The sequence below is a fragment of the Canis aureus genome, chromosome 1, assembly GCF_053574225.1.
Source record: "Canis aureus isolate CA01 chromosome 1, VMU_Caureus_v.1.0, whole genome shotgun sequence".
In the NCBI taxonomy this organism is placed as follows: domain Eukaryota; kingdom Metazoa; phylum Chordata; class Mammalia; order Carnivora; family Canidae; genus Canis; species Canis aureus.
Window position 1 is genome coordinate 102082599 of NC_135611.1, and position 25629 is coordinate 102108227.

General features: G+C 42.2%; 2 protein-coding genes across 2 annotated transcripts in view; both read right to left on the reverse strand.

The window, feature by feature from the left end:
- Positions 1-2293: 2293 nt before the first annotated feature.
- Positions 2294-3306, reverse strand: LOC144323308 (olfactory receptor 6Z7). The gene has a single exon (XM_077913633.1). The coding sequence runs from the start codon at positions 3304-3306 to the stop codon at positions 2362-2364; it is 945 nt and encodes a 314-aa protein (XP_077769759.1). The 3' UTR covers positions 2294-2361.
- A 13957-nt stretch (positions 3307-17263) lies between these two features.
- Positions 17264-25629, reverse strand: part of LOC144323313 (olfactory receptor 6Z7-like) — a 38265-nt gene continuing 29899 nt past the window's right edge. Inside the window, exon 2 of the mRNA XM_077913642.1 lies at positions 17264-19842. Within this exon, the coding sequence (XP_077769768.1) occupies positions 18904-19842 (939 nt within the window). The 3' untranslated portion in view covers positions 17264-18903. The remainder of the gene's footprint in view (positions 19843-25629) is intronic.

Sequence of the window (25629 nt, forward strand, 5' to 3'; positions counted from 1 at the left end):
GCACAAAATTTATTGCTGAAAACATCCTAACTTATTTTCTTGGCAAAAGATTGTAACTGGTATGCTGCCAAAGCCCACATACATTCAGGGTTTTTTTACACATATTGCCAAATTGCCCTCCAGAAGCATTGTACCAATTTCAGTTAATAACTTTTATTAATCTTGAAGTTTGCAAAAAAAATGTTTTTACTCTTCCAGAATTTTTGTTTTTAAATTTTAAAAATTTAAATATTTATTGGGGCACCTGGCTGGCTCATCAGCAGAGCGTGCAACTCTTGATTGATTGGTTTTGAGTTCAAGCCCCACGTTGGGTGTAGTAGAGCCTACTAATAAAAAAAAAAAAAACTTAAAAAAATGTAGGGATCCCTGGGTGGCACAGCGGTTTAGCGCCTGCCTTTGGCCCAGGGCGCGATCCTGGAGGCCCGGGATCGAATTCCACGTCGGCTTCCGGTGCATGGAGCTTGCTTCTTCCTCTGCCTGTGTCTCTGCCTCTCTCTCTCTCTCTCTCTCTGTGACTATCATAAATAAATAAAAAAAATTTTTTTTTAAAATGTAAAGATTTATTTAAAAGTTTACTCCAAAATTTTACCCTTTATATACAAATATGTCAGGGCTCCATGTCAATGTAAAGAGATATAATTAATTCTGTTTAAAAAAATTGTTTCATAAGATTTCATAATATGCAGTCACTATGACATATTCAGTCTTTATCTTATTGATGACTATTCACATTCTTTCCAGTTGGGTCACATAAAACAAGAATACAATAAACATCCTTATTGGGATGCCTGGGTGGCTCAGGTGTTGAGCATCTGCCTTTGGTTCAGGGCATGATCCTGGAGTCCTGGGATGGAGTCCCACATCAGGATCCCTGCATGGAGCCTGCTTCTCCCTCTGCCTATGTCTCTGCCTCTCTCTCTCTCTCTGTGTCTCTTGTGAATAAATAAATAAATAAAAATCTTTTAAAAATCATTATTCATGTACTTTGTAAAGATTTTATTTATTTATTCATGAAAGGCTAACAGAGAGGCAGAGACATAGGCAGAGAGAGAAGCAGCCTCCCTGTGGTAAGCTTGATGTGGGACTCCATCCCAGGATCCTGGGATCATGCCCTGAGCCAAAGACAGACACTCAATCACTGAGCCACTCAGTGCCCCCTTATTTATTTATTGTTATAAACCTTTGATTTACCTATGAGGTATTTATAAAAGTGGAAATGCTGAGTCAAAGTGCAGGCACAATTAAAATTTTAATAGATAATACCAGGTTTCTCTTCAAGAAGGTTCTAACAATTTATGTCACCACCAGCAATATGTGACAGAGAATACCTACCTCCCCAAGACTACCTCAGCTCTAGGTGTAACAAATCATGTAAATTTTTCCTGACTGGATATAGTGATGTTATAGTTTATTGCAATCAGAATTTTTGTTGAATACCAAGGATGTTTTTAGATTCATTCATCATTTGCCTTATCTCACATATAAATTGCCTTTACAATTGCTATCCCTGCCCTGGCATACACGTATGAATAAAGTTAAACAAAGAGTTACCATATGACTCAGCAGTCCCCCACCCCCAAACACTCAAGAAAAATAAAAACATATGTTCACACAAAAAGTTGTACACAAATGTTTACAGCAACATTATTCTTAATAATCAAAAGATGAAAACAACCTAGATATCCATCAATTGATTAATGGGTAAATAATAAATTATATATCTACAAATGAAATATTATTTGGCTATAAAAATGAATGAAGTACTAATATATGCTACATCATATATAAACCTCAAAAATACTACACTAAGTGAAATAAGTCATACAAAAGGCCACATATTACATGATTTCATTTATACAAAATGCCCACAACAGGCAAATCTATAGAGACAAAGAAGATTTACAGTTTTTTAGGGCTGGCAGGACGGGTTTGGGGAGTGACTTCTAATGTGCATGGAGTTTTCTTGGTAGTGATGAAAACATTCTGGAAGAAGATGGTGGTAATGGATGCACAGCTTTGTGAATATACGAAAATCAACTGAATTGCAAATTTTAATTTTTTTAATTTTTATTTTTATTTATGATAGTCACAGAGAGAGAGAGAGAGAGAGAGAGAGAGAGAGAGGCAGAGACACAGGCAGAGGGAGAAGCAGGCTCCATGCACCAGGAGCCCGACGTGGGATTCAATCCCGAGTCTCCAGGATTGCGACCTGGGCCATAGGCAGGCGCTAAACCGCTGCGCCACCCAGGGATCCCTGAATTGCAAATTTTAAAGGGCAAAGTGTACGGCATGTGATTTATATCTCAGTAAAATTGAAAACTGTTAATATCTTGAGGTACCCTCAATGCTGTACTAAAGTGGTCAGCTTCGGGACCAGTGTAGGGTTCTGTGGAATGCTGCCTGGACCTCCCTGTTACGCAGGCAGTAGATGATGGGGTTGCACATGGGCGTGACCACTGTATAGATGACTGACAGCACCTTGTTGAGGTCCATGGCTTCTATGCGGCTGGGACGGGCGTAGATGAAGAGAGTGGCTGCATAGAAGATGCCGACCACCACCAGGTGTGAGGCACAGGTGGAGAGAGCTTTGCGACGGGCAACAGCTGATGACATGCAGAGCACAGCCCTCCCGATGGCTACATAGGACGCTATAGCCACAAGGAGAGAACCCCAGAGAATGATGATGGCAGAGATGAAGTCCACCAGCTCTGTCAGAGCCACGTGGGTGCAAGACAGGTTAAGCAGAGGGGAGACGTCACAGAAGAAGTGGTTGAGGACATTGGGGCCACAGTAGGACAGGCTGGCAATGCAAGATGTCTTTACCACTGAGACCAGCAGCCCCCCAAGCCATGAGGACAAAGCCAAGCCCAGGCAGACCTGGGGCCTCATAAGCAGTGGGTAGTGGAGTGGGTGGCAGATGGCCACATAGCGATCATAAGCCATGGAGGCCAGGAGAGTGCACTCCATGCAGATGAGAGAGATGAAGAAGAAGAGCTGGGTCATGCAGGCTGTGAAGGGTACATGGCAGGGTCCAGTCCAAAGCCCCAGGAGCAGGCTGGGCATGGTCACTGACACATAGCACATCTCTAGGCAGCTCAGGTTACCCAAGAAGAAGTACATGGGCTTGTGGAGCTCGCTGTGACTGCAGATGAGGTAGATGATGAGGGTGTTTTCCAGGAGGGTCAGCAGGTAGAGGGTCAGGAAGACAGCAAACAGGACATTCCTTATGCCAGGCCTGGTGGACAAACCCAGCAAGACAAACTCCTGGACTCTGGTCATGTTGCCCAACTCCAGGGACCTCTCCATCTGAGTGAAGAAAGAAATGTTAGTGGAGACCATGATCCAGGCAGGAGTAAAACGGTAAAAGAGGAAGAGAAAAAAAAAAAAAAAAAAAAGAGGAAGAGCATCAGGGCCCTGAGAGCCACCGTAAGTGCTATAGATTGACTACTGTCAGGAGGACCAGTGAGCCAGAAAGTCACAAACCTGGAAACAAGAAGCTTCCACCGGTAGTTAGCAAATCTGTGATCTTTGGCAAGACAGCCTTTACAAGCCTGTTATCTTGCCTGTAGAATGGAAGTAAGAGCTATGATTGTACTTTCTTTTCTTTTGTTGACTTTAAGTGGTCATACCTAGGTTGGATTCCTTTCTTTTGAGCCCCATTATGGGTATAGAGATTACTTCAATAAATAAATAAACTTTTAAAAACTTTAAAAAATAAAATATAAAAACTATAATCATCAAAAGGAAATCTGATCACCACAAAAAAATTTAAAAGTCACAAATGAAAAATATTCCTGCAAAACATGTGAGTGACAAGGGCAGCCTATGTAGGCTATACAAAGAAATTGTCCAATTAATATGAAAAATAATTTTTTCCATAGAAAATTGCAGAGGAGGCCTGAAAGTATACCTCACCAAAGAATAATACATCACTTGAAACATAGGAAATTTGCTATTTTGGGAGATATTGGGAACCAAGGAGATGGAAATTAAAACCAAAATTAGATACCATTTCACACGCATGGAATTGGCAAGTATAAATGTCTGAAAATATTAAGTCTAATAATAAGAACTTTTATACACAGTTGCTGGGAGTCTGAATTGTATGCTGACTTCAGAAAACAATTTGGCATTATGTACTAAGTTTTAAGATGTCACTATGCCCCAGAAATTCTATGTGTAAGTATATATCCAGATTAAGTACTGTTCAAAGCGGCACTGTTTTACTAGCAAAAAAAGGAAAAAAAAAAAAAAACCCTGCAAACATCCCAAGTGTCCAGTCGTAGAACTGATAAATAAATTGTGATCTCTTTATATAGTGGAATACTATTCTTCAAATAAATGAATGAATCAGGACCACATCTAACGTTCTGAATAAATCAACCTCAGAAACGTTATATTGAACAAAAGAGAAAAGTTACGTATGTGTGCAGTTATAATTCCATTTATCTAAAAGTCACACTGTGCAAAAAGTTTGAAGAAATACATTGTTTAGGGATACAAAGTTATGTGGCAAAATAGGATAATAATGAGCCCCAAATTCAAGGATACTTCTTACCAGTGAAGAGTGGTATAAGAAGAGTATACAGGGACTTCAAAGATAATCAAGTTTTTAAAATAGCTAATGAATATAAGAGACTCATTGCATCTTTATCTTACTTTGTTATTTTATCTTTTATGTTCATTCCAGTATAGTTAACATACAGTGTTATATTACTTTCAGGTGTCCAATGCAGTGATTTATGGAAGCAGCCCAGTGTCCATCAACAGATGAATGGGATAAGGGAGATGTGGTATAAAATATTATCCAGCACAATATAATATTATGCAGCCATAAAAAGAATGAAATCTTGCCATTTGCAATGACATGGATGGAGCTAGAGGGCATAATGGTATGTGAAATAAGTCTGTCAGAGAAAGACAAATGCATCATTATTTTTATACATATTTCTGGGTTGCTTTTTTTTTTGCATCTGCTCAGTATTTATAAAAGCCATTTATAGAAATAGCTTCTACATGTGTTAAAAATTAATATAAATGCACACCAAAAAGTCAATTTTATGTATGTGAATTTTTTAAGTAAAATTTTAATAAAAAAATAAAATTTTGTGCTTCCATTTCGTTCTCTGAGGAAACAACAGTCACCAGTTTCTTGAGGGTCCTTTCAGAAATATTGATGGCATATTCTTGCACTTAATGTACAAATGCACTCTCCCCCCACTTTAAAACAGGACCAACATCGCACATCAAGTGTGAGTACTAATCTTCCTTTGAACCTAAATATCATATTCTTACTCCAATTCTTTAAATGGCTTCTCCCTCAATTTTAGTAAAAATTTCCCCCCTGAAAATGCTTAATTCTTAACATGTCCGAATTAAGGAAAAAGGAGAATTCCTTCCAAAACTGTTGGTTTAGGCAAAGATAGATGAGATCACTAAGATACTTCCCTTAGAGTAACAGAAGAAAAACTGTTGAATAATATGAACGCAATAAATTATCTGTTGTCACTGTTGATGTTATTTTATAATTATGGGGACACAGTTTTGCACAGGAAGGCAGATACGCTTTTGGTGGAAAATTCCACTTGGTATTTTGGCATAAACCTCTTTTTTCAGATGAGCACAAGGAGGCTCGAAGTTGGTGCTTGACACTCTTTCCATGCCAACTTCTGATGGAGTGATGTTCTTAGCTCTGAACAAAGCCAACTGGCCTGTTGGGCTGTTCTTGGTCCTGAACGAGGGCTCAGCTGCTAATAGGGCTGGCAGGGTCCTGTCCTTGGTTCTAAAAATGAATTGCTGCCACAACCTCTTGCCATGCACATCCTCTTTTCAGATGGACTTCTTTCTGTCTCTGCTCTCATCTACCCCTGGTCCTGCATTTCACCTCCTCTCCCTTCTAGCTGCCCCTCTTCTTGTCTTCACTTCTTCATGAAGGCTTCTTGAGGTGATCTTGCCTCTATGATAACGTTAGGTGCTCCAGAATGTCCTTCTTTAATCTGCTGAAGAACTCAGAAGTGTACCTGAAAAGGTACAGGACTCTCTGGGGATGATTCAGACATCTCAAGCCCATTGCACAAACAATTCTCACACCTCAATTGCACCAAGAGCTTGAGATGTCGTTATAGTTGACTTGTTTTTCACCCCTGCAGAGACGGTTATGACCAGCAACTTGCTCGCTCTGTAACCATGAGCAAGATTCTTGTTTTTTTTTAACTTTTAAAAGATTTTATTTATTTATTCATCACACACACACACACACACACACACACACACACAGGCAGAGGGAGAAGCAGGCTCCATGCAAGGAGCCCGACGCGGGACTCGATCCCGGGTCTCCAGGATCAGGCCCTGGGCTGAAGGCGGCGCTAAACCGCTGAGCCACCCGGGCTGCCCGATTCTTTTTCTTTTAGCGATTTTATTTATTTATTCATGAGAGAGGCGGACACATAGGCAGAGACAGAAGCAGGCTCCTCACAAGGAGCCCAATGCAGGACTCGATCCCAGACCACAGGATCACTGAGCGGAAGGCAGACACTCAACCGCTGAGCCACCCAAGTGTCCCCATGAGCAAGATTCTTTATCTCTAAAAACTTGAGTTAATTATTAAGGAAGATGGTATCAATATTTCCATCAAGAATGAAGGGGATATTTGGTAAGGTGGCTTTCATTTTTTGCCTGCTTTCTATGTACAGACAATCTAGATGCAGGAATATAGAGTGCAGTAGCTCTTAAGCATTTTTACCATTGCCCCAAGTAAGAAATACATTCACACTATTACCCAACACAATAGAACACACACACGCACACACACACACACACACAGAGCACATACACAAATAAAACAGAAATCTAACAAAAAACACTTACTTTTATTCTATGGGATTCCCTTTGATATCTTCTCTCATGTTCTGTGCCATGGGTTTTTTTAAAGAGATTCTTTTTTTCAAGGCATCTCTGCACCCATCATGGGGCTTGAACTCATATCTCTGAAACCAGGAGTTCACCCTGGACTGACTGAGCCAGCCACCTGCCCCTATGACGTGGGAATTTTAATGCTAGTATTGATCTAGTACATTTATTTTATAAGCTTCAATTTAAAATATACTGTCATTCAGGTTAAGAGAAGAAGGGCTTTGTAATCAAACAGAAACTGGTTCTAGCCCAGGCTCTGCCCCTGACCCAGACCAGGGCTCTGGTTTTCTGACCCTCATGTCTTCACCTACAGTAGGGAGATGAGCCCTCATGCTCTCAGCCTGCCATGGGGATTAAATCCCATGTAGTCTCCATGGCACCCAGGTAGTGTCTGGCATCCCACAGGTGACTTGTAGGAGAAAGAACGTTTTGGTCTTCTCTTTCTACCCTTCCCAAATCAAATGATCTTGTTTTCTTACCTCTCAGCGAAAGTGATGCAGGTCCTGCTTTGCTTTTCTAAAGGAGACTCTGGGGGCCAAAAATATTCAGCTTCTGCTCCTGGACACGACTGAAGATGCCAGTGACTGGGATAGTTTGACAGTCAATTCAAGGATGTCACAGATGTTTGGAAGAAGCTGTCTTTGTCCTGAGCAGTGGGTTCACCTGCCTCTCTTCATTTCAGCACCACTGTGTTCCCGGAGCTGCCAAGAGAGGTGCTGCTTAAATCCAAGAGATGGACCTTAGGGGGCTGTCCCAATCTCTGTGGATTTAGAGGAAGGGTTGAAGTAAAAACTTTTCATTGGGATGCCTGGGTGGCTCAGCATTTGAGCATCTGCCTTTGGCTCGGGGTGAGATCCCAGGATCCGGGATCAGTCCCACATCTGGCTCCCTGTGGGGAGCCTGCTTTTCCCTCTGCCTGTGTCTCTGCCTGTGTGTGTGTGTGTGTGTGTGTGTGTGTGTGTGTGATGAATAAATAAATGAATCTTAAAAAAAACTTTTCATGAATTGTACTGGGGCTTGGAAAGCGACTCGATGCTATGGTTCCATTCTTATGCAGTTTGGAGCCATAATAGCTGTGAGGATTGGTGTGGGACGTTGGCATTGCAACAGTGAAGGACACATAATTCCTGCTCTCAAGTTGCTCCCAGGAGTCTTAGGGACATTGACCCTGAAATAGACATTTACACATATTATGGTGAGAGATGAGCAACCCGTGGGTGTTCAGAGAAGGGGAGATTTGAGAATACATTGCACGAGGGATGTCTGAGCTGGGTATCTCATAAGTGTTACAAGATCACCTCTACTTGAAATGAGACAAGAAACAGGTAGATATAACATCATTCCAGGGCATAGATAAAATGTAAATATCCTTTCCCTGCTGCCTGCTGGATATGTAAGCTGCCTGATTTAGCTTTTTTCTTTTTTCTTTTCTTTTTTCTTTTTTTGGTATATTTCTTATCGGAGTTCAATTTGCCAACATATAGCATAACACCCAGTGCTCATCCCGTCAAGTGCCCCCCTCAGTGCCCATCACCCAGTCACCCCAACCCCCCGCCCGCCTCCCTTTCCACTACCCCTTGTTTGTTTCTCAGAGTTAGGTGTCTCTCATGTTCTGTCACCCTCTCTGATATTTCCCACTCATGTTCTCTCCTTTCCCCTTTATTCCCTTTCACTATTTTTTATATTCCCCGAATGAATGAGACCACATGTTTGTCCTTCTCAGATTGACTTACTTCACTCCGTATAATACCCTCCAGTTCTATCCACGTCGAAGCAAATGGTGGGTATTTGTCATTTCTAATGGCTGAGGAATACTCCATTGTGTACATATACCACATCTTCTTTATCCATTCATCTTTCGATGGACACCGAGGCTCCTCCCACAGTGTGGCTATTGTGGATGTTGCTGCTTTAAACATCAGGGTGAAGGTATCCTGGCATTTCACTGCATCTGTATCTTTGGGGTAAATCCCCAGCAGTGCAATTGCTGGGTCATAGGGTAGCTCTATTTTTAACTCTTTGAGGAACCTTCACAGTTTTCCAGAGTGGCTGCACCAGTTCACATTCCCACCAACGGTGCAAGAGGGCTCCCCTTTCTCCACATCCTCTCCAACATTTCTTGGTTCCTGTCTTGTTAATTTTCCCCATTCTCACTGGTGTGAGGTGGTATCTCATTGTGGTTTTGATTTGTATTTCTCTGATGGTCAGTGATGCGGAGCATTTTCTCATGTGCCTGTTGGCCATGTCTATGTCTTCCTCTGTGAGATTTCTGTTCAAGTCTTTTGCCCATTTCATGATTGGATTGTTTGTTTCTTTGCTGTTGAGTTTCAAAAGTTCTTTATTCCTAGGTGTCTTATGCTTTTGGGTGCAATTGTAAATGGCATTGACTCCTTAATTTCTCTTTCTTCAGCCTCTTTGTCAGTGTATAGAAATGCCACTGATTTCTGGGCATTGATTTTGTATCCTGCCACACTGCCAAATTGCTGTATGAGTTCTAGCAATCTTGGGGTGGAGTCTTTTGAGTTTTCTATCTACAGTATCATGTCACCTGCAAAGAGGGAGAGTTTGGCTTCTTCTTTGCCAATTTGAATGCCTTTTATTTCTTTTTGTTGCCTGATTGCTGAGGCTAGGACTTCTAGTACTATGTTGAATAGCAGTGGTGAGAGTGGACATCCCTGTGGTGTTCCTGATCTTAGGGGAAAGGCTCCCGGTGTTTCCCCATTGAGAATGATATTTGCTGTGGGCTTTCTGTAGGTGGCTTTTAAGATGCTGGGGAATGTTCCCTCTATCCCTACGCTCTGAAGAGTTTTGATCAGGAATGGATGCTGTATTTTGTCAAATGCTTTCTCTGCATCTGCTGAGAGAGTCATATGGTTCTTGTTTTATTCTCTTGTTGATATGATCTATCATGTTGATTGCTTTATGAGTGTTGAACCAGCCTTGCATCCCGGGAATAAATCCCACTTGGTCATGGTGAATAATCTTCTTCATGTACTGTTGGATCCTATTAGCTACTATCTTGTTGAGAATTTTTGCATCTGTGTTCATCACGGATATTGGTCTATAATTCTCCTTTTGGGTGGGGCCTTTGTCTGGTTTTGGAATTAAGGTGATGCTGGCCTCATAAAACGAGTTTGGAAGTATTTCATCCCTTTCTATCTTTCTGAACGGTGTTAGTAGAATAGGTATTGTTTCTTCTTTAAACGTCTGATAGAATTCCCGTGGGAAGCCATCTAGCCCTGGACTTTTGTGTTTTGGGAGATTTTTGATGACTGCTTCAATTTCCTCCCTGGTTATTGGCCTGTTCAGGTTTTCTATTTCTTCCTGTTCCAGTTTTGGTAGTTTGTGGTTTTCCAGAAATGCATCCATTTCTTCTAGATTGCCTAATTTATTGGCATATAGCTGCTCATAATGTTTTTAAAATCATTTGTATTTCCTTGGTATTGGTTGTGATCTCTCCTTTTTCATTCATGATTTTATTAATTGGAGTCTTTTCTCTTTTGTTTTTAATAAAGCTGGCTAATGGTTTAATCTATCTTATTAATTCTTTCAAAGAACCAACTCCTGGTTTTGTTGATCTGTTCTACAGTTCTTCCGGTCTCTATTTCATTGAGTTCTGCTCAAACCTTTATTAACTCTCTTCATCTGCTGGGTGTAGGTTTTAATTGTTGTTCTTTCTCCAGTTCCTTTAGGTGCAAGGCTAGCTTGTGTATTTGAGTTTTTTCCAGTTTTTTTTTTTTTTTTTGAACCAGGCAAAATGTAGTTTTTATTGATAGGTAACTTGTGTAACATATGACATAATTTTATTTTTTTCGATTTATTTTTTATAAATTTATATTTTATTGGTGTACAATTTGCCAACATATAGAATAACACCCAGTGCTCATCCCATCAAGTGCCCCCCTCAGTGCCCTTCACCCAGTCACCCCCACCACCCCCACCTCCCCTTCCACCACCCCTAGTTCGTTTCCCAGAGTTAGGAGTCTCTCATGTTCTGTCTCCCTTTCTGATATTTCCCACTCTTTTTTTTTTTCCTTTCCCCTTTATTCCCTTTCACTATTTTTTTTTATTCCTCAAATGAATGAGACCATATAATGTTTGTCCTTCTCCGATTGACTTATTTCACTCAGCATAATACCCTCCAGTTCCATCCACGTGGAAGCAAATGGTGGGTATTTGTCATTTCTAATGGCTGAGTAATATTCCATTGTATACATAAATCACATCTTCTTTATCCATTCATCTTTCGATGGACACCAAGGCTTTTTTCCAGTTTTTTTAGGGATGCGTGTATTGCGATGTATTTCCCCTCTCAGGACTGCTTTTGCTGTATCCCAAAGATTTTGAACGGTTGTATCTTCATTCTCATTAGTCTCCATGAATCTTTTTAAGTCTTGTCTAATTTCCTGGTTGACCCTTTCATCTTTTAGCAGGATGGTCTTTAACCTCCACGTGTTTGAATTTCTTCCAAATTTCTTCTTGTGATTGAGTTCAAGTTTCAAAGCATTATGGTCTGAAAATACGCAGGGGACAATCCCAATCTTTTGGTATCCGTCAAGGCCTGATCTGTGACCCAGTATGTGGTCTATTCTGGAGAAAGTTCCATGCGCACTTGAGAAGAATGTGTATTCAGTGCGTTTCGATGTAAAGTTCTGTAAATATCTGTGAAATCCATCTGGTCCAGTGTATCACCTAAAGCCCTTGTTTCTTTGGAGATGTGTGCTTAGAAGATCTGTCATTTGCAGAAAGCACCGTGTTGAAGTCTCCCAGTATAAGTGTATTATTATCTAAGTATGTCTTTACTTTGGTTATTAACTGATTGATATACTTGGCAGCTCCCGCATGAGGGGCATAAATATTCATGATTGTTAGGTCCTCTTGTTGGATAGATCCTTTAAGTATGATATAGTGTCCCTCTTCATCTCTTACTACAGTCTTTGGGATAAACTTAATTAATCTGATATGAGGATGGCTACCCCTGCTTTCTTTTGAGGACCATTTGAATGGTACATGGTTCTCCAACCTTTTATTTTCAGGCTGTAGGTGTCCTTAGGTCTAAAATGAGTCTCTTGTAGACAGCAAATAGATGGGTCTTTCTTTTTTATCCAGTCTGAAACCCTGCGCCTTTTGATGGGGTCATTAAGCCCATTCACGTTCAGAGTTACTATTGAAAGATATGAATTTAGTGTCATCATGATACCTATTCAGTCCCTGTTTTTGTGGATTGTTTCCTTGGACTTCCTCTTTCTTTTACAGAGTCCCCCTTAATATTTCTTGCAGAACCGGCTTGGTGGTCATATATTCTTTCAGCTTCTGCCTATCTTGGAAGCTCTTTATCTCTCCTTCTATTCTGAATGAGAGCCTTGCTGGATAGAGTATTCTTGGCTGCAGGTTCTTCTCATTTAGGACCCTGAATATATCCTGCCAGCCCTTTCTGGCCTGCCAGGTCCCTGTGGAGAGGTCTGCTGTTAACCTAATATTTCTCCCCATAAAGTTTAGGGATCTCTTGTTTCTTGCTGCTTTAAGGATCTTCTCTTTATCTTTGGAATTTGCAAGTTTCACTATTAAATGTCAAGGGGTTGAGTCGTTTTTATTGATTTTTTTTTTGGGGGGGGGGATCTCTCTATCTCCTGGATCCGAATGCCTATTTCCCTCCCCAAGTTAGGGAAGTTCTCAGCTATGATTTGTTCAAATATGCTTTCTGGTCCTCTGTCCCTTTTGGTGCTCTCTGGAACCCCAATTAAAGGAAAATTAGATTTTTCCTTCTGAGGCTGTCATTTAATTCCCTTAGCCTTTCCTTGTGGTCTTTTAATTGTTTTTCTCTTTTTTTCCTCAGCTTCCTTCCTTGCCATCAACTTGTCTTCTATGTCACTCACTCTTTCTTCTACCTCTTTAACCCTCACCGTTTTGTCCTCCAGTTTGGATTGCATCTCATTTAGTTGATTTTTAATTTCGGCCTGATTAGATCTAAAGTCTGCAGTCATGAAGTCTCTTGAATCCTTTATATGCTTTTCTCCAGAGCCACCAGTAGCTTTATAATTGTGCTTCTGAATTGGCTTTCTGACATCAAATTGTAATCCAAATTCTGAAACTCCGTGGCAGAGAATACCGTTTCTGAATCTTTCTTTGTGGTGAGTTCTTCTTTCTAGTCATTTTGCTCAGTGCAGAGTGACTAAAAACAAGTTGTACTGGAAAAAGGAAGAAAAAACAAAAACAAAATAAGGAGGGGAATCCTCTCGTTCTACATACTGTAAATCCCTCGATTTCCCCTGGAGCTTTCCAGTGCTGCTTGGTCAAGAACGTGCTCTTCCCCTGTCCTTCCACCTGGTCTTCTGGGGGAGGGACCTGCTGTGCTGATTCTCAGGTGTGTGCACCTGGGGGCGTTGCCCCACCCCCTGCCAGGTGCACGGCTCAGTGGGGGCTGTTTATCCTGTGAGGTCCCTGTTCCCTGGCGGCCCCGCTCCGCCCCAGGCACAGGGTGACACCAGGAGGGACAACAACACTGGCCTCGGCCAGCTCTCCAGCTCTGGAGTCAGCTCCCGCAGTAACTACCGCAGTCTCCCAGTCCGCACTGGCCTGGATGCTCCCGGGGGGCGGGGGATGCCCGGCGGCTGGAGCCTCCTTGCTTGTCCGGTGCCCTCCCCGCTTCCATCTGTCCCGAGCAAACGCAGGATCCTGGGCTGTGTCCCCTGGCGCCCTGGGATCAGGGCCTGTGCTGCTGGAATCGTGCTCCCGCGGCCGTGGCTCCCGAAGGCAGCAGGGCGCAGCCCCCTCTGTCCGGAGCCGCCAGCTGAGCTTTTCCCGAGGCCCCGCCGGACGCGCGCTCCAGCCCTTTACCGAGCTCGGCCCGCGGTCTGTGGCGCGCTCTCCCCCGGGCGCACTTCCTCTGGTAGTGACCCCGGGAACCTGGAGGCTCCACTGCCCCTCCTGCGGTTCTGCCCAAGTTCCCTGCTAAGCGCCTTTCTGTCCGGGTAGAATCCGGTGCGGATTTTTAAAGTTCCTGCTTCTCCGGGACGGGCTTTCCTGTCCCAGGGGGCTTTTGCCGTGCGGGGCCTTAGCCCGGCTCCTCGCGGGGCCCCTCCCCCACTTGATTCTTTTTTATTTATTTGTTTTTCCATCTTCCTACCTTGTTAGAAGCGCAAACTCTTCTCTCTGCAGCGTTCCAGCTGTTCTCTCTTTAGAGCTCACGTCGAATTCGCAGGTGTTCAGGATGACTTGAAAGTTATCTAGGTAAGTTGGTGGGGACAGGTGACTTGGGGGCCCTACTCCTCCGCCATATTGCCCCGCCCCCTCTGATTTAGCATTTAACATTAAGCATCCTATGCATAAAACACGTCTTTTCGCCTCTAGGCTACGGATTGCCCATAGGCAAAATGGTGACGATCATACTCACCCACACGAGTTCTCATGAAGACTACATGCTAATCAATGCATGTAAAGCACTTACTCCAATCCCCGGTACTTACTAGGAGCTCAGTAAGTGGTAGCTATTGATCGCTATTATTGAAACCTGTGAAATGGAGACCAAATACACTTCTCGGAGCTGATGTAAATATAAATTAACAGAGATGTGTACAGATCTAGCATAGTAGTGGACACACAGCCATCAATGAATGTCAATTCTTTCCCTTGAGAGTAAAAACTGCTTAGCTCTGACACTAATATAGTTCTTATTAACTTTATTATGAGTCCCTCTTTACTTTTTTCTTGCACCACTAAACTGGGACTTCATTCAGAGATGGTACTCTGTCATTTATGTCTGTATTCTTTGCAATGAAATGTTCGTTGATTTTGTGAGGAAAAGCCTAATTAATACCTGGACTCTGACCTGGACAAAGGTTTTCTTTAATGCAAATTGTTTTAACTTTGGAATACTTGATCGTGGACTATATAAGGATAACTGGTAAGAGGGAAGTGGTAGAGGAAGGAAGAAAAGTCTGGGAGGGGTTGGCCTGTAATGGACCATAATGTGATTTATAAGCCCTTTATTGATGGATATTTTTATAGTTGTCCAGTTTTTGCTAGTGCAAACATTGCTTCCATAGATATACTGGCATGCTTATTTTTGCCCATGTATAGAAATATATCCATACGACACATGTAAGGAAGTAGAATTATTGGTCAACATACATTTAAAATTTTTATACATATTACAAAACTACCATCTAAAAATATTGCATGGATTTACATTCCCATCAAAGATATCTGAGAATGCTTGTTTTATACCCCTTTAATTATACTCATTTGCTTAAATTGTCTCCTTTTTTTAAGAGCCCATAGCTGAAAAGTGACACTACAGTTACCATGCATATTTGTGTGCTTATCAGTGATGCGGCTGAATCAGGAGCATGCTGCTAAACTACATCTCCCAGCATCCTTTGCACCCTGGTATGACCATGTGACTAAATCTTGGTATGACCATCTGACTAAATCGTGACATGTGGACAGCAGTGATGCATATAAATGCCAGACCTGGCCCTTCAAACCTTGGATGATGGTTCTCACTTCCTCTCCTTCTCTCTTTCCCTGCTTGTCTACAAATAAAATTTTAAGTGGTGAGCCCCAAGGCTCTGGAGGATAACAGGTGTTATCAGGAAAGACCCTAGGTCCCTGGGCAACTGCAGGAAGGAGAGCACCCCTTGGCAAGCTGCACCAAATTAAGGCGCTGGTGAGAAATAAATCTCAGCATGTTGAGGTGCAGAGATTTGGGGCGTCTGTAACAGCAGCAGATTGCATTGTGCTGTCCTTTACAATCCTCTTAGACTCACCCCTTACTCCAGCCACTGTTACAGGCTTTATAGATGAGCTATACAGAAGGTAACTGGAGAGTACACCATGTCCAGTCTATGCCCAGTGTTTGTTTCAACAGGACCGGCAGAAGACCCACAGGAACCCACTCAGCACTCATGGATCTGCAGCTCATAGGGCTGAGTGAATAAAATACACATGATGCTGGAAGAGAGAAATAAAAGGGACACAGGTTGGAAAAAGAAAAGAAGAAAAATTACTGTTATTTGCAGATAGCATGAGTATTTATACTGAAAATCCTATACTGAGTATTTATACTGAAAATCCAGGACAAAGGATTTGTAGCTAATATATGAGATTGTGAAGATTGTAGGATACAGGACAAATGCACAGAAACCAATTTTGTTTCTGAATACTACATGTGGCAATTGGAAAGTAAAATTTACAATTAAACATACAAAAGTATTGAAAACACTAAATACATGGAAATAAATTTAACAAACGATACACACGCCCTCCACAGTAAATGGTCTGAAACACTGCTGGCAGGAAGGTTAAAGATTAAAGTGCTAACTACTGGAGCACTCTAAGAGTCCATCCATACGTGAATGAGTAAGGATAGGTGTGGTGTGTAAGTATACACACCTGGGTGTGCACACATACATACTCACTCGAATATTATGCAGACATTAAAAGAAAAAGAAGATGAGATCATGTTATTTGAGGCAACATAGATGGACCTGGAGGGGATTATGCTAAATGAAATGAGTCAGACAGAGGAAGACAAAATACCAATCGATTTCACCCCTGTGAGGAATCTATAAAATGAAAAGGAATAAACAAACAAAAAGCAGAATCAGACCTGCAAACACAGAGAACAAATGGATGGTTACCAGAGGGGAGGTGGGGGTGGGGTGGGGTAAATTGGTGAAGGGGTGCAGGAGGCGCAGGCTTCCAGTTATGGATGGATAAGTCATGGGGATGAAAGGTACAGCACAGGGAATATGGCCAATGGTATTGGAATATGTTGCATAGTGACAGATGGCAGCTACACTTGTGGTGAGCACAGCAAAATGTTTGAATTTGTGGATTCACTGTGTTATGCACCTGAAACTAGTGTAACATGGGTCAACTACACCCCAAAAGATTTTAAGTGCCAAATAAAGGGAAAAGTATACTGTATTTATGATTTGAAAGACTCAGCATTGTGGAAAATATCAATTCCCCCAAAAATTATCTCTAGATTCAGTGCAATCATAATTATGATCTCAAAGGTAATTTTTATAAAAATGCATAGCTGAATCTAAAATTTATATGGTAATGTAAAGAGCCTAGAAAAGCCACCGCTATCTTGAAAAAGAACAAAGTGGGAGGACTTAGAATTCCTGATGTTAATTCATACAATTACATCCCAGTAATCCAGACAAGCTCATATTGGTGAGCTAACAGAAAAATAGATTGATAGAGAATAAAACAGAGTCTTGAAATAGAGCCACATTCTTATACTCAATCTGATTTTTTAAAAAAGATTTTATTTATTTATGCATGAGAGACGCGGACAGAGGCAGAGGCACAGGAAGAGGGAGGAGCAGGCTCCCTGCAAGAAGCCCGATGCAGGACTCGATCCCAGGACCCTGGGATCACGACCTGAACCACAGGCAGACGCTCAACCACTGAGCCACCCAGGCGTCCCTACTCAATCTGATTTTTGACAAAGATGCAATGCAATTTAATGGGAGAGTCTTTCCAACAACCATTTTCGTAAAACTGGATTATGTGCGGAAAAAGTAAAGTTCAACTCACACCTCACACATGCACATGCACACACACATTTTTTGAGTGGCATTATACACACAAATTAGAAAGCTAAAGTTATAAACCATGTAGGAAATGGTTTTATGTGACAGGGAAATAGGTAAATTTTATTAAGCTGTCAAAAGTAATAACTATAGGGCAGCCCAGGCGTCTCAGAGGTTTAGCGCCGCCTTCAGCCCAGGGTGTGATCCTGGATACCCGAGATCAAGTCCCGCATCAGGCTTCCTGCATGGAGCCTCTTTCTCTCTCTGCCTGTGTCTCTGCCTCTCTCTCTCTCTCTCTCTCTCTGTCTCTGTCTCTTATGAATAAATAAATAAAATCTTAAAAAAAGTAAGAGGTATAAATTTAAGTACTGATAATTTATATTTCACCAAAATTGGAAGCTTCTATTTACGAAAAGGCACTATTGGGGTGCCTGGGTGGCTCAGTCGGTCAAGCATCAGCCTTCAGCTCAGATCATGATCCCAGGAGCCTGGGATCGAGCCCTGCATTGGGCTTCCTGCTCAGTGGGGAGTCTACTTCTCCCTCTCCACCTACCCACTGCTCATGCTCTCTCTCACTATTTCTCTATCAAATAAATAAAATCTTTTAAAAAATGAATATAGGTAGGGCAGGTGCCTGGGTGGCTCATTTGGTTAAGTATCCAACTCTTGATTTCCACTCAGGTCATGATCTCAAGGTCCCGAGGCTCAGTTCCATGATCAGCACAGAGTCTGTTCGAGATTCTCTCTCTTTCCCTCTGTCCCTCCGCCTGCTCATGCACACATGTGCCTTCTCCCTCTCTCAAATTAATTAATTAATTAATTAATTAATTAAAACCTTAAAAATAGTATAGATGGGTAATAGCTAGTACAAACGAATGGGGAAAAGATTGAGATAGAAGCCCTATCTTAATTATATATATGCCATATTGCCATGTCAAAGACATAAATCTATTTCCTTTTATTTAGTCACCCCAATGTTTACCTCAGAATGAATAAAATGTACCTAATCCATCCACTTGGTGGATATTAGGTTGTTTCTGATTTTTTTCAGTACAAAGATGCTGTGAATATCCTCCTATATATCATCTATCTCTACTTGTGGGAACCATATAGAAACATTTGTTAAGTATTTGTCATTCTAAGAATAAAATGATGGGGTTGTTAAATTTGGATTTCTAGGTTTACTAATAAAGTTGACCATCTTGTCATGTGAGTTACCAGTCACTCATCATTCATCAGCGATGACTTGCTTTCTCATAGACATTGTTCACTTCTTCCATGGGTAATTCAGATTTTGTTACTGATTGAAATGAACTCATTGTTTGTGAGATGGGAAACATATTCCTGCAGTTTTTCTTTGGCCTTTCAGTATTATGTTTGGAATTGCGTGGCCATAGAAGTTTTTCAATCAGGAGATGAGAGGTCCAATTATTCAAGACCATGTTCAAGGCCAGTGGAGAGTTTTCCGAAGCACCACATGGACCTCTTTGTTCCTCAGGCAGTAGATGATGGGGTTGCACATGGGCGTGACTACCGTGTAGATGACTGACAGCACCTTGTTGAGGTCCATGGATTTGATACGGCTGGGACGGCAGTAGATGAAGAGGGCTGCTGAGTAGAAGATGCCCACCACAATCAGGTGGGAGGCACAGGTGGAAAAGGCCTTGCGTCGGGCAGCGGCTGATGGCATGAGGAGCACAGCCACCACGATGGCTGAGTAGGAGGCTAATGCTGCCAACAGTGTTCCACAGAAGATGACGATGGCAGAGATGAAGTCCACCAGCTCCGTCAGGGCCACGTGGGTGCAAGACAGGTTGAGCAGAGGGGAGACATCACAGAAAAATTGGTTGAGGACATTGGGGCCACAGTAGGACAGGCTGGCAATGCAAGATGTCTTGACCACTGAGACCAGCAGCCCCCCAATCCATGAAGACAAGGCCAAGCCCAGGCAGACCTGGGGCCTCATGAGCAGTGGGTAGTGGAGTGGGCGGCAGATGGCCACATAGCGGTCATAGGCCATGGAGGCCAGGAGGGTGCACTCCGTGCAGATGAGGACTATAAAGAAGAAGAGCTGGGTCATGCAGGCTGTGAAGGGTACATGGCAGGGTCCAGTCCAAAGCCCCAGGAGCAGACTGGGCATGGTCACTGACACATAGCACATCTCTAGGCAGCTGAGGTTACCCAAGAAGAAGTACATGGGCTTGTGGAGCTCGCTGTGACTGCAGATGAGGTAGATGATGAGGGTGTTTTCCAGGAGGGTCAGCAGGTAGAGGGTCAGGAAGACAGCAAACAGGGCATTCCTTATGCCCGGCCTGGTGGACAAACCCAGCAAGACAAACTCCTGGACTCTGGTCATGTTGCCCAACTCCAGAGAACTCTCCATCTGCAGAGAGACAAATAAAGTGTATTGACGTTCTGGTCTCTTCAAAGACACTTAGTTAGAAAAAAAAATAGAGAGTATGTTCACAGTGAGTGAAACCCTAGGACTGGGCTAGCCCAGCTTCTGTTGGAAATTGACTTTTACAGACAAACGCTGAATAGACTTTGGAGAATAGACAAACTCTGAGCATGAGATCACCGTCATTACTCTGATTGGTCTTCCTAAGTCTGAATCTTTATATAATCAGACTGCCTGAAAATTGGGAGAAAATCACTGGCCTCCGATAAGGTTGTTACAATAAATAAGGCAGTAGATGAGAATTGGTATAGCAAATAAGAAATTAGGATTGTTATTTCTGTTCCAAAAAAAGTTCTTTTTTCCCCTCTTTGTATACTTTGCATAGGAATTTGGGAGTATTTTTAAAAATCTGGAGTAGAGCAAGACTGCCAGCTCCCTTGTTTGAAAAGGTTCCTCTTCTCAATGTAAACTTATTTTGATAATTGTATTGTAGGTCACCAATGATGGTGTTCAAGAAGAGCACAGAGGGAGGAATCCCCCAAAAGACTGACATGTCTTTCAGCAGAAGGTCGCAAATAACACTCATTGTATCAATGTGAGGGACTGCAAATACACATAGGTGTTATTTTCACACTGATACATTTCAGAAAATCGAAGCTGACAGGAAAAAAAATTGTTAAGACACAAGAGGATATATGATCTCATAATTGATACTTCCACAACTCATTGAGTGCCTTGTATGCATTATTTACTTGCCATCAATCCTACTTATATACATTGGTTTTATGCCATAAGACAGGTAGGGAGCCCAAACAGATACATTCACTTGCCCAAGACCACACTGCCAGGACATAACACAAAGAAGGTAACACAGCTGGGCAGACGTTTATGCTGTCTAGTCCCATTCCATTTCATCTTTACAGTCAAGCCTGAAAAGTCTGCACCTGGGACATGGGAAGTAAAGAGCCGACAAGTGATCCAGCTGGAGAATTCTGACTATAAGGCTATCTATCATTCACAGAATTCATTCAATGGCATTCAATGAACCTCCCTTTGTATGCTAGCTATTGGAAATGCATGGGTAAAGAAGATAGTCCAGGTCTATGGCCACTGACTTCCTATGAGAAAGAGTCGATGAACACACAAACCACCACCACCACCACCAAAAACAATTCCAAGTTACAGGGGGCCCTTAGATAGCAGTTCACGGCTACATAAGCAGAAATAATTGAGGATAAACTAATGACAGAGGTCAGTATCTGCCAAATGTTCATAAGAAAGATGTTTACCCTGCACAGCAACGTTAGGGATGGAAGGTGACCTGAGAGCCTCTCAAATTATGTTAGCAGAGACCTGTAAGACTCAGAGCATCAGAGCCTTCCAAGAGGCCGGATTTGTAGATCCTAAGGTTCTGTGCAAAGGCATGAGGATCATAGGATAATTTCGCCCTGAGGACATACATGTGTATATTACTGCATGAATGTAGGTGGGCAGCCAAGGATCAGGGGTGTGACTCCACCGACTCGCTTTAGAGCTGTCAAGCAGAACTTGCACCCCAGTAAACACTTCCTGGATTGGAGTCCACTCACCTTTCATTTCCCATTCCATCCCAGTCCTTCCCCCCAACTGAGATTTCTTGCTCCCCCTCTTTTTGGCTCTGCGTCTGATCTTCATTATCCTCTTATCCGTATCCACTCAATACATACCTCCTCCAAAGATCCTTTTCTGAGTTGCCTTTCCTAACTTAGGACTTCAGATGAACTAAGAGATCCCTGGATAACCTGCAGCAAAACCAGTGAGTGCACCCCTGAAGGCACATTAGCATCCCAAATCCCAAAACTAGATATTCAAAAATATCTAGATATACCATCTCAAAGATAGTTGTTATCCAGGAATTCTTTGCTAAGACTGTGTGTGCTAGGTTCGAAGGAGATATGGTGGTCAGTAAGAGAACATTCCTGGTCCCCACAGCAATCTGGGCCATGGAGCTTTCTCTATCTGGCTCCTTGAGCGTTCTACTTAATTTCTGTTGTGTGTTACTTAAAAATATAGATAACCATCTCCCTCCTGAGCTATTTAATTTCCTCACTGTCAAAAGAGAGACAACATAATGTTGTGGCTGAAGCTTGAGCTCAAAGTTATACAGAAGTGGGTTTCAATCTGTTGTTCTAAATGAAACTCAGAATTCCTCTCATGAGAAGACAGACCCTTGGCTGGTAAAGTGTTTAACGGTAGTTATTTATTAAGTAAGGGGCTTTGTGCAAAGAAGCAATACACCAAAAGTGATGGCTATATGGGCATGAACCAACCTGGTATTAGCCTCAAAGTGTTCAAGAACTTCCAAGCAAGAAAGTCACTCAATCTGTTTAAATCTGCCTCATAAATTAATACACAATTATGGATAAGTACTAATTGGGGGTTACATCAGTTAAAAGTAACTGAATACTTTTCTAAAGCATTCAAAGTCAGTGCCTGGTATACTTTGGATATTCTATAAAAGAAAGTTTCTTTCTGCTGTTCCTTGTCCTCACCGCCAAAGAATAACATTTGGTCTCCCCATATGATGGTCAAAGGACAGCAGCTTCAGATCCGTTCTTGCTGATGCTGCCCCTGGAAGAGGCTCAGATGCTCAGGTGCATTCAGCTCCTACCTGGAGGAGGAGATGTTGAAGAGTAGAGTCACTTTTCAGTCCACATTGGAAAGCTGTTGTTGGTCCTGAATGAGGCATCCACTTCCCCACCCTTGTTTCACCTTCTTCGTAGTTCTGAATGCTCTAAGTTGCTGAGTTGACTCTCCTCATGGTGAAAAGGAAGCAGGGATGCCAGCTTAAATTGGAGCTCTGGACCTCAGAGACCTCCTCTGGTCTCTGCAGACTTGGAGAATAGTTGATGGGAAAAGCACTTCTGGGCAGCCCGGGTGGCTCAGTGGTTTGACGCCTGCCTTTGGCCCAGGGCATGATCCTGGAGACCCGGGGTTGAGTCCCACGTAAGGCTCCCTGCATGGAGCCTGCTTCTCCCTCTGCCTGTGTCTCTGCCTCTCTCTCTCTCTCTCTCTCTGTGTGTGTGTGTGTGTCTTTCATGAATGGATGAATAAAATCTTTAAAAAGAAGAAGAAGAAAAACACTTCTACTGACACTCTTTGGAGGCTTAAGGGGAGGAGGAGCCTCAGAGCCACTCTCAGTTCAGGCCATCATACATTGATTTCTTCCCAAATGCCTTGTCTTGTGTTTTGGTCCTGGGGCATAAAGATAAGTGGTAAATTGTTCCTGCCTTTGGTTGATAAGTTTGGTTATGGAAACACATGTTCATAACTTGTTCTGAGAAGAGCTAATGCATCTGAGGACTACAGGAGAAGACTTTCCAGTAGAAATTGGAGGCTAAGACAATGCTGCCCATTGAAAGTAATGGCAGGAATGGGTATCTGCATCTCTGTGTTCATAGCAGTATACTCACAATAGCCAAAAGATGGAAACAATCCAAGTGTACATGGATGGAGGCAATGATAAGCAAAATGTAATATATACAGAGAATGGAATTCAACTATCCATAAAAAGGAAGGAAATTCTGACACATGCTGCTACTACACAGATGAATCTTGAAGACTATGCTAAGTGAAATAAGCCAGTCACAAAAGGACAGATGTTGTGTGATGTCACTTATATGAGGTGCCTAGAGGAGTCAAATTCCTAGAAAAAGAGAGTAGAATGGTGGATTCCAGGGGCCAGAGGAGAGAGAAATGGGGAGTTAGTGTACAATGGCTACAGAGCTCCCATTTTCCCAGATGAAGTGTTCTGGAGATGGGTTGCAGTGATGGTTGCACAAGAGGTGAATGTGCTTAATGCCAGAGAACTGTACACCTAAAGATGGTTAACAAGGTCAAATTTTATGTTATATACATCTTTCCACAATTAGAATCACTATAACCTTTATATCCACCCTTAAGATATTTGTGTGACTCTTTCCACACCTTTATCCTTGCTCACACAAATATCCAGAGATCCAAAGTACATTGACTCCTGAGGAACTTTGCCCAAACTATTCTTTCTGACAAGAGATTACCTTTTCTCACAATGAAATTCAATTCAACCCTTTAAATTTCACATGAAACTTCAGTCTTTGAAAAATATTAACCTTCTCTCGTCTCTAGCCACATAGAATTAGTTCCCTTCTCTGATAAAACAGGATGGTGTGATGTAATCACTTCTGGGACCACGTGGGTGATCGGTCAGTGTTGGTTAAACACCCTCCAAATGAGGTTGTGGAAATGTTCTGTAGAGTTGAAGCCTGACAGATGATATTTAGTTCTTGACTCAAATCTCATAGCTGCAGGACTTTCATGATTTACTCCCATTCTGAATCTCCCTATAAGATAACCCTTCCTTCTTCCCAGGGTCATTGAGAGGATAAAATTATTTAAGGCATATAAGTCTCTGAGCTCAGTGCAAATTAAATACCCCACATTAGGTGCCTCGTTAGCGCAGTAGGCAGCGCGTCAGTCTCATAAATACCCCACATTTGGAAGCAATATTATTATTATTGCCACGAGACAGGTATTTTTTTATTTTTTATTTTTTATAAATTTATTTTTTATTGGTGTTCAATTTGCCAACATATAGAATAACACCCGGTGCTCATACCATGAGACAGGTATTAAACCAAAACATCTTTTGGAAAATTATATTAGCAAATATGCATCACATGTCCAGTGTGGTGATTGACACTTAGTAGATATTCAATACATACTAGTTCATCTCCATCCCAATGCTCAAAATAATGACTTAGTGCATTGCTACTACAACGTCCTTCACACTAAATTGTAACTTTTTTATCTTATGTGTCCTCAAGGAGTTATTTCAAAAGAAGAAATTTGCCTTTTCTTTCTGTGTCCACAGAGGCAAGCACAGGTCTTAACTCAGTGCATACTCCAGGGATGTTTGATGATGGGGAGGGGGTAGGATAAAACTAGAGGTCTGCTTTCCACTTCCTAGAAAGTTCTGGGTCTCATTCTTGACTTCAGAAGGCTTTCTCATGATACATCCAGGGATGGAGGAAACAGGAGGTAAGAGGAGGGATCTGGGAGAATGGTGGCCTGGAACCAAGTGTCCCAAAAGTTTTTTGTGCTCTTTGGTTGTTGGAGGGTCTTAGTTGGAGACTAGAACTCAAAAGTCAGGGTTTATGAGGCCATGAGGTTCTTAAATCTAGTACCAATTGGGTCATGTTTTCTTTTCTTTTTTAATTTTTTATTTATTATTTATGATAGTCACACACACACACAGAGAGAGAGAAAGAGAGAGAGAGGCAGAGACACAGGCAGAGGGAGAAGCAGGCTCCATGCACTGGGAGCCCGACATGGGATTTGATCCCGGGTCTCCAGGATCGCGCCCTGGGCCAAAGGCAGGCGCCACCCAGGGATCCCTGGGTCATGTTTTCTTTCTTTAAGATTTTATTTATTTATTTGAAAGAAAGAAAGAGCATGAGCAGAGGGGCATTGGGAGAGGGAGAAGCAGACTCCCCACTGAGCAGGAAGCCCAATGTGGGGCTTGATCCCAAGACCCTGAGATCATGACCTGAGCTGAAGGCAGATGCCCAACCAACTCAACTATGCAATTGCCCCTGGGTCATGTTTTCAGGAAGAACCTGAAACATTGGTGAGAAGGACAAAAAACCCAAGAACATCTTGAGAAGAGTGGGGGGGGGGGTTGTATATTTTTTTTTATTGGAGTTCGATTTGCCTACATATAATGTAACACTCAGTGCTCATCCCGTCAAGTGC

Coding starts and splice junctions, on each gene's coding strand:
- LOC144323308 (XM_077913633.1), bottom strand. CDS start 3,306: ATGGAGAGGTCCCTGGAGTTGGGCAACATGACCAGAGTCCAGGAGTTT.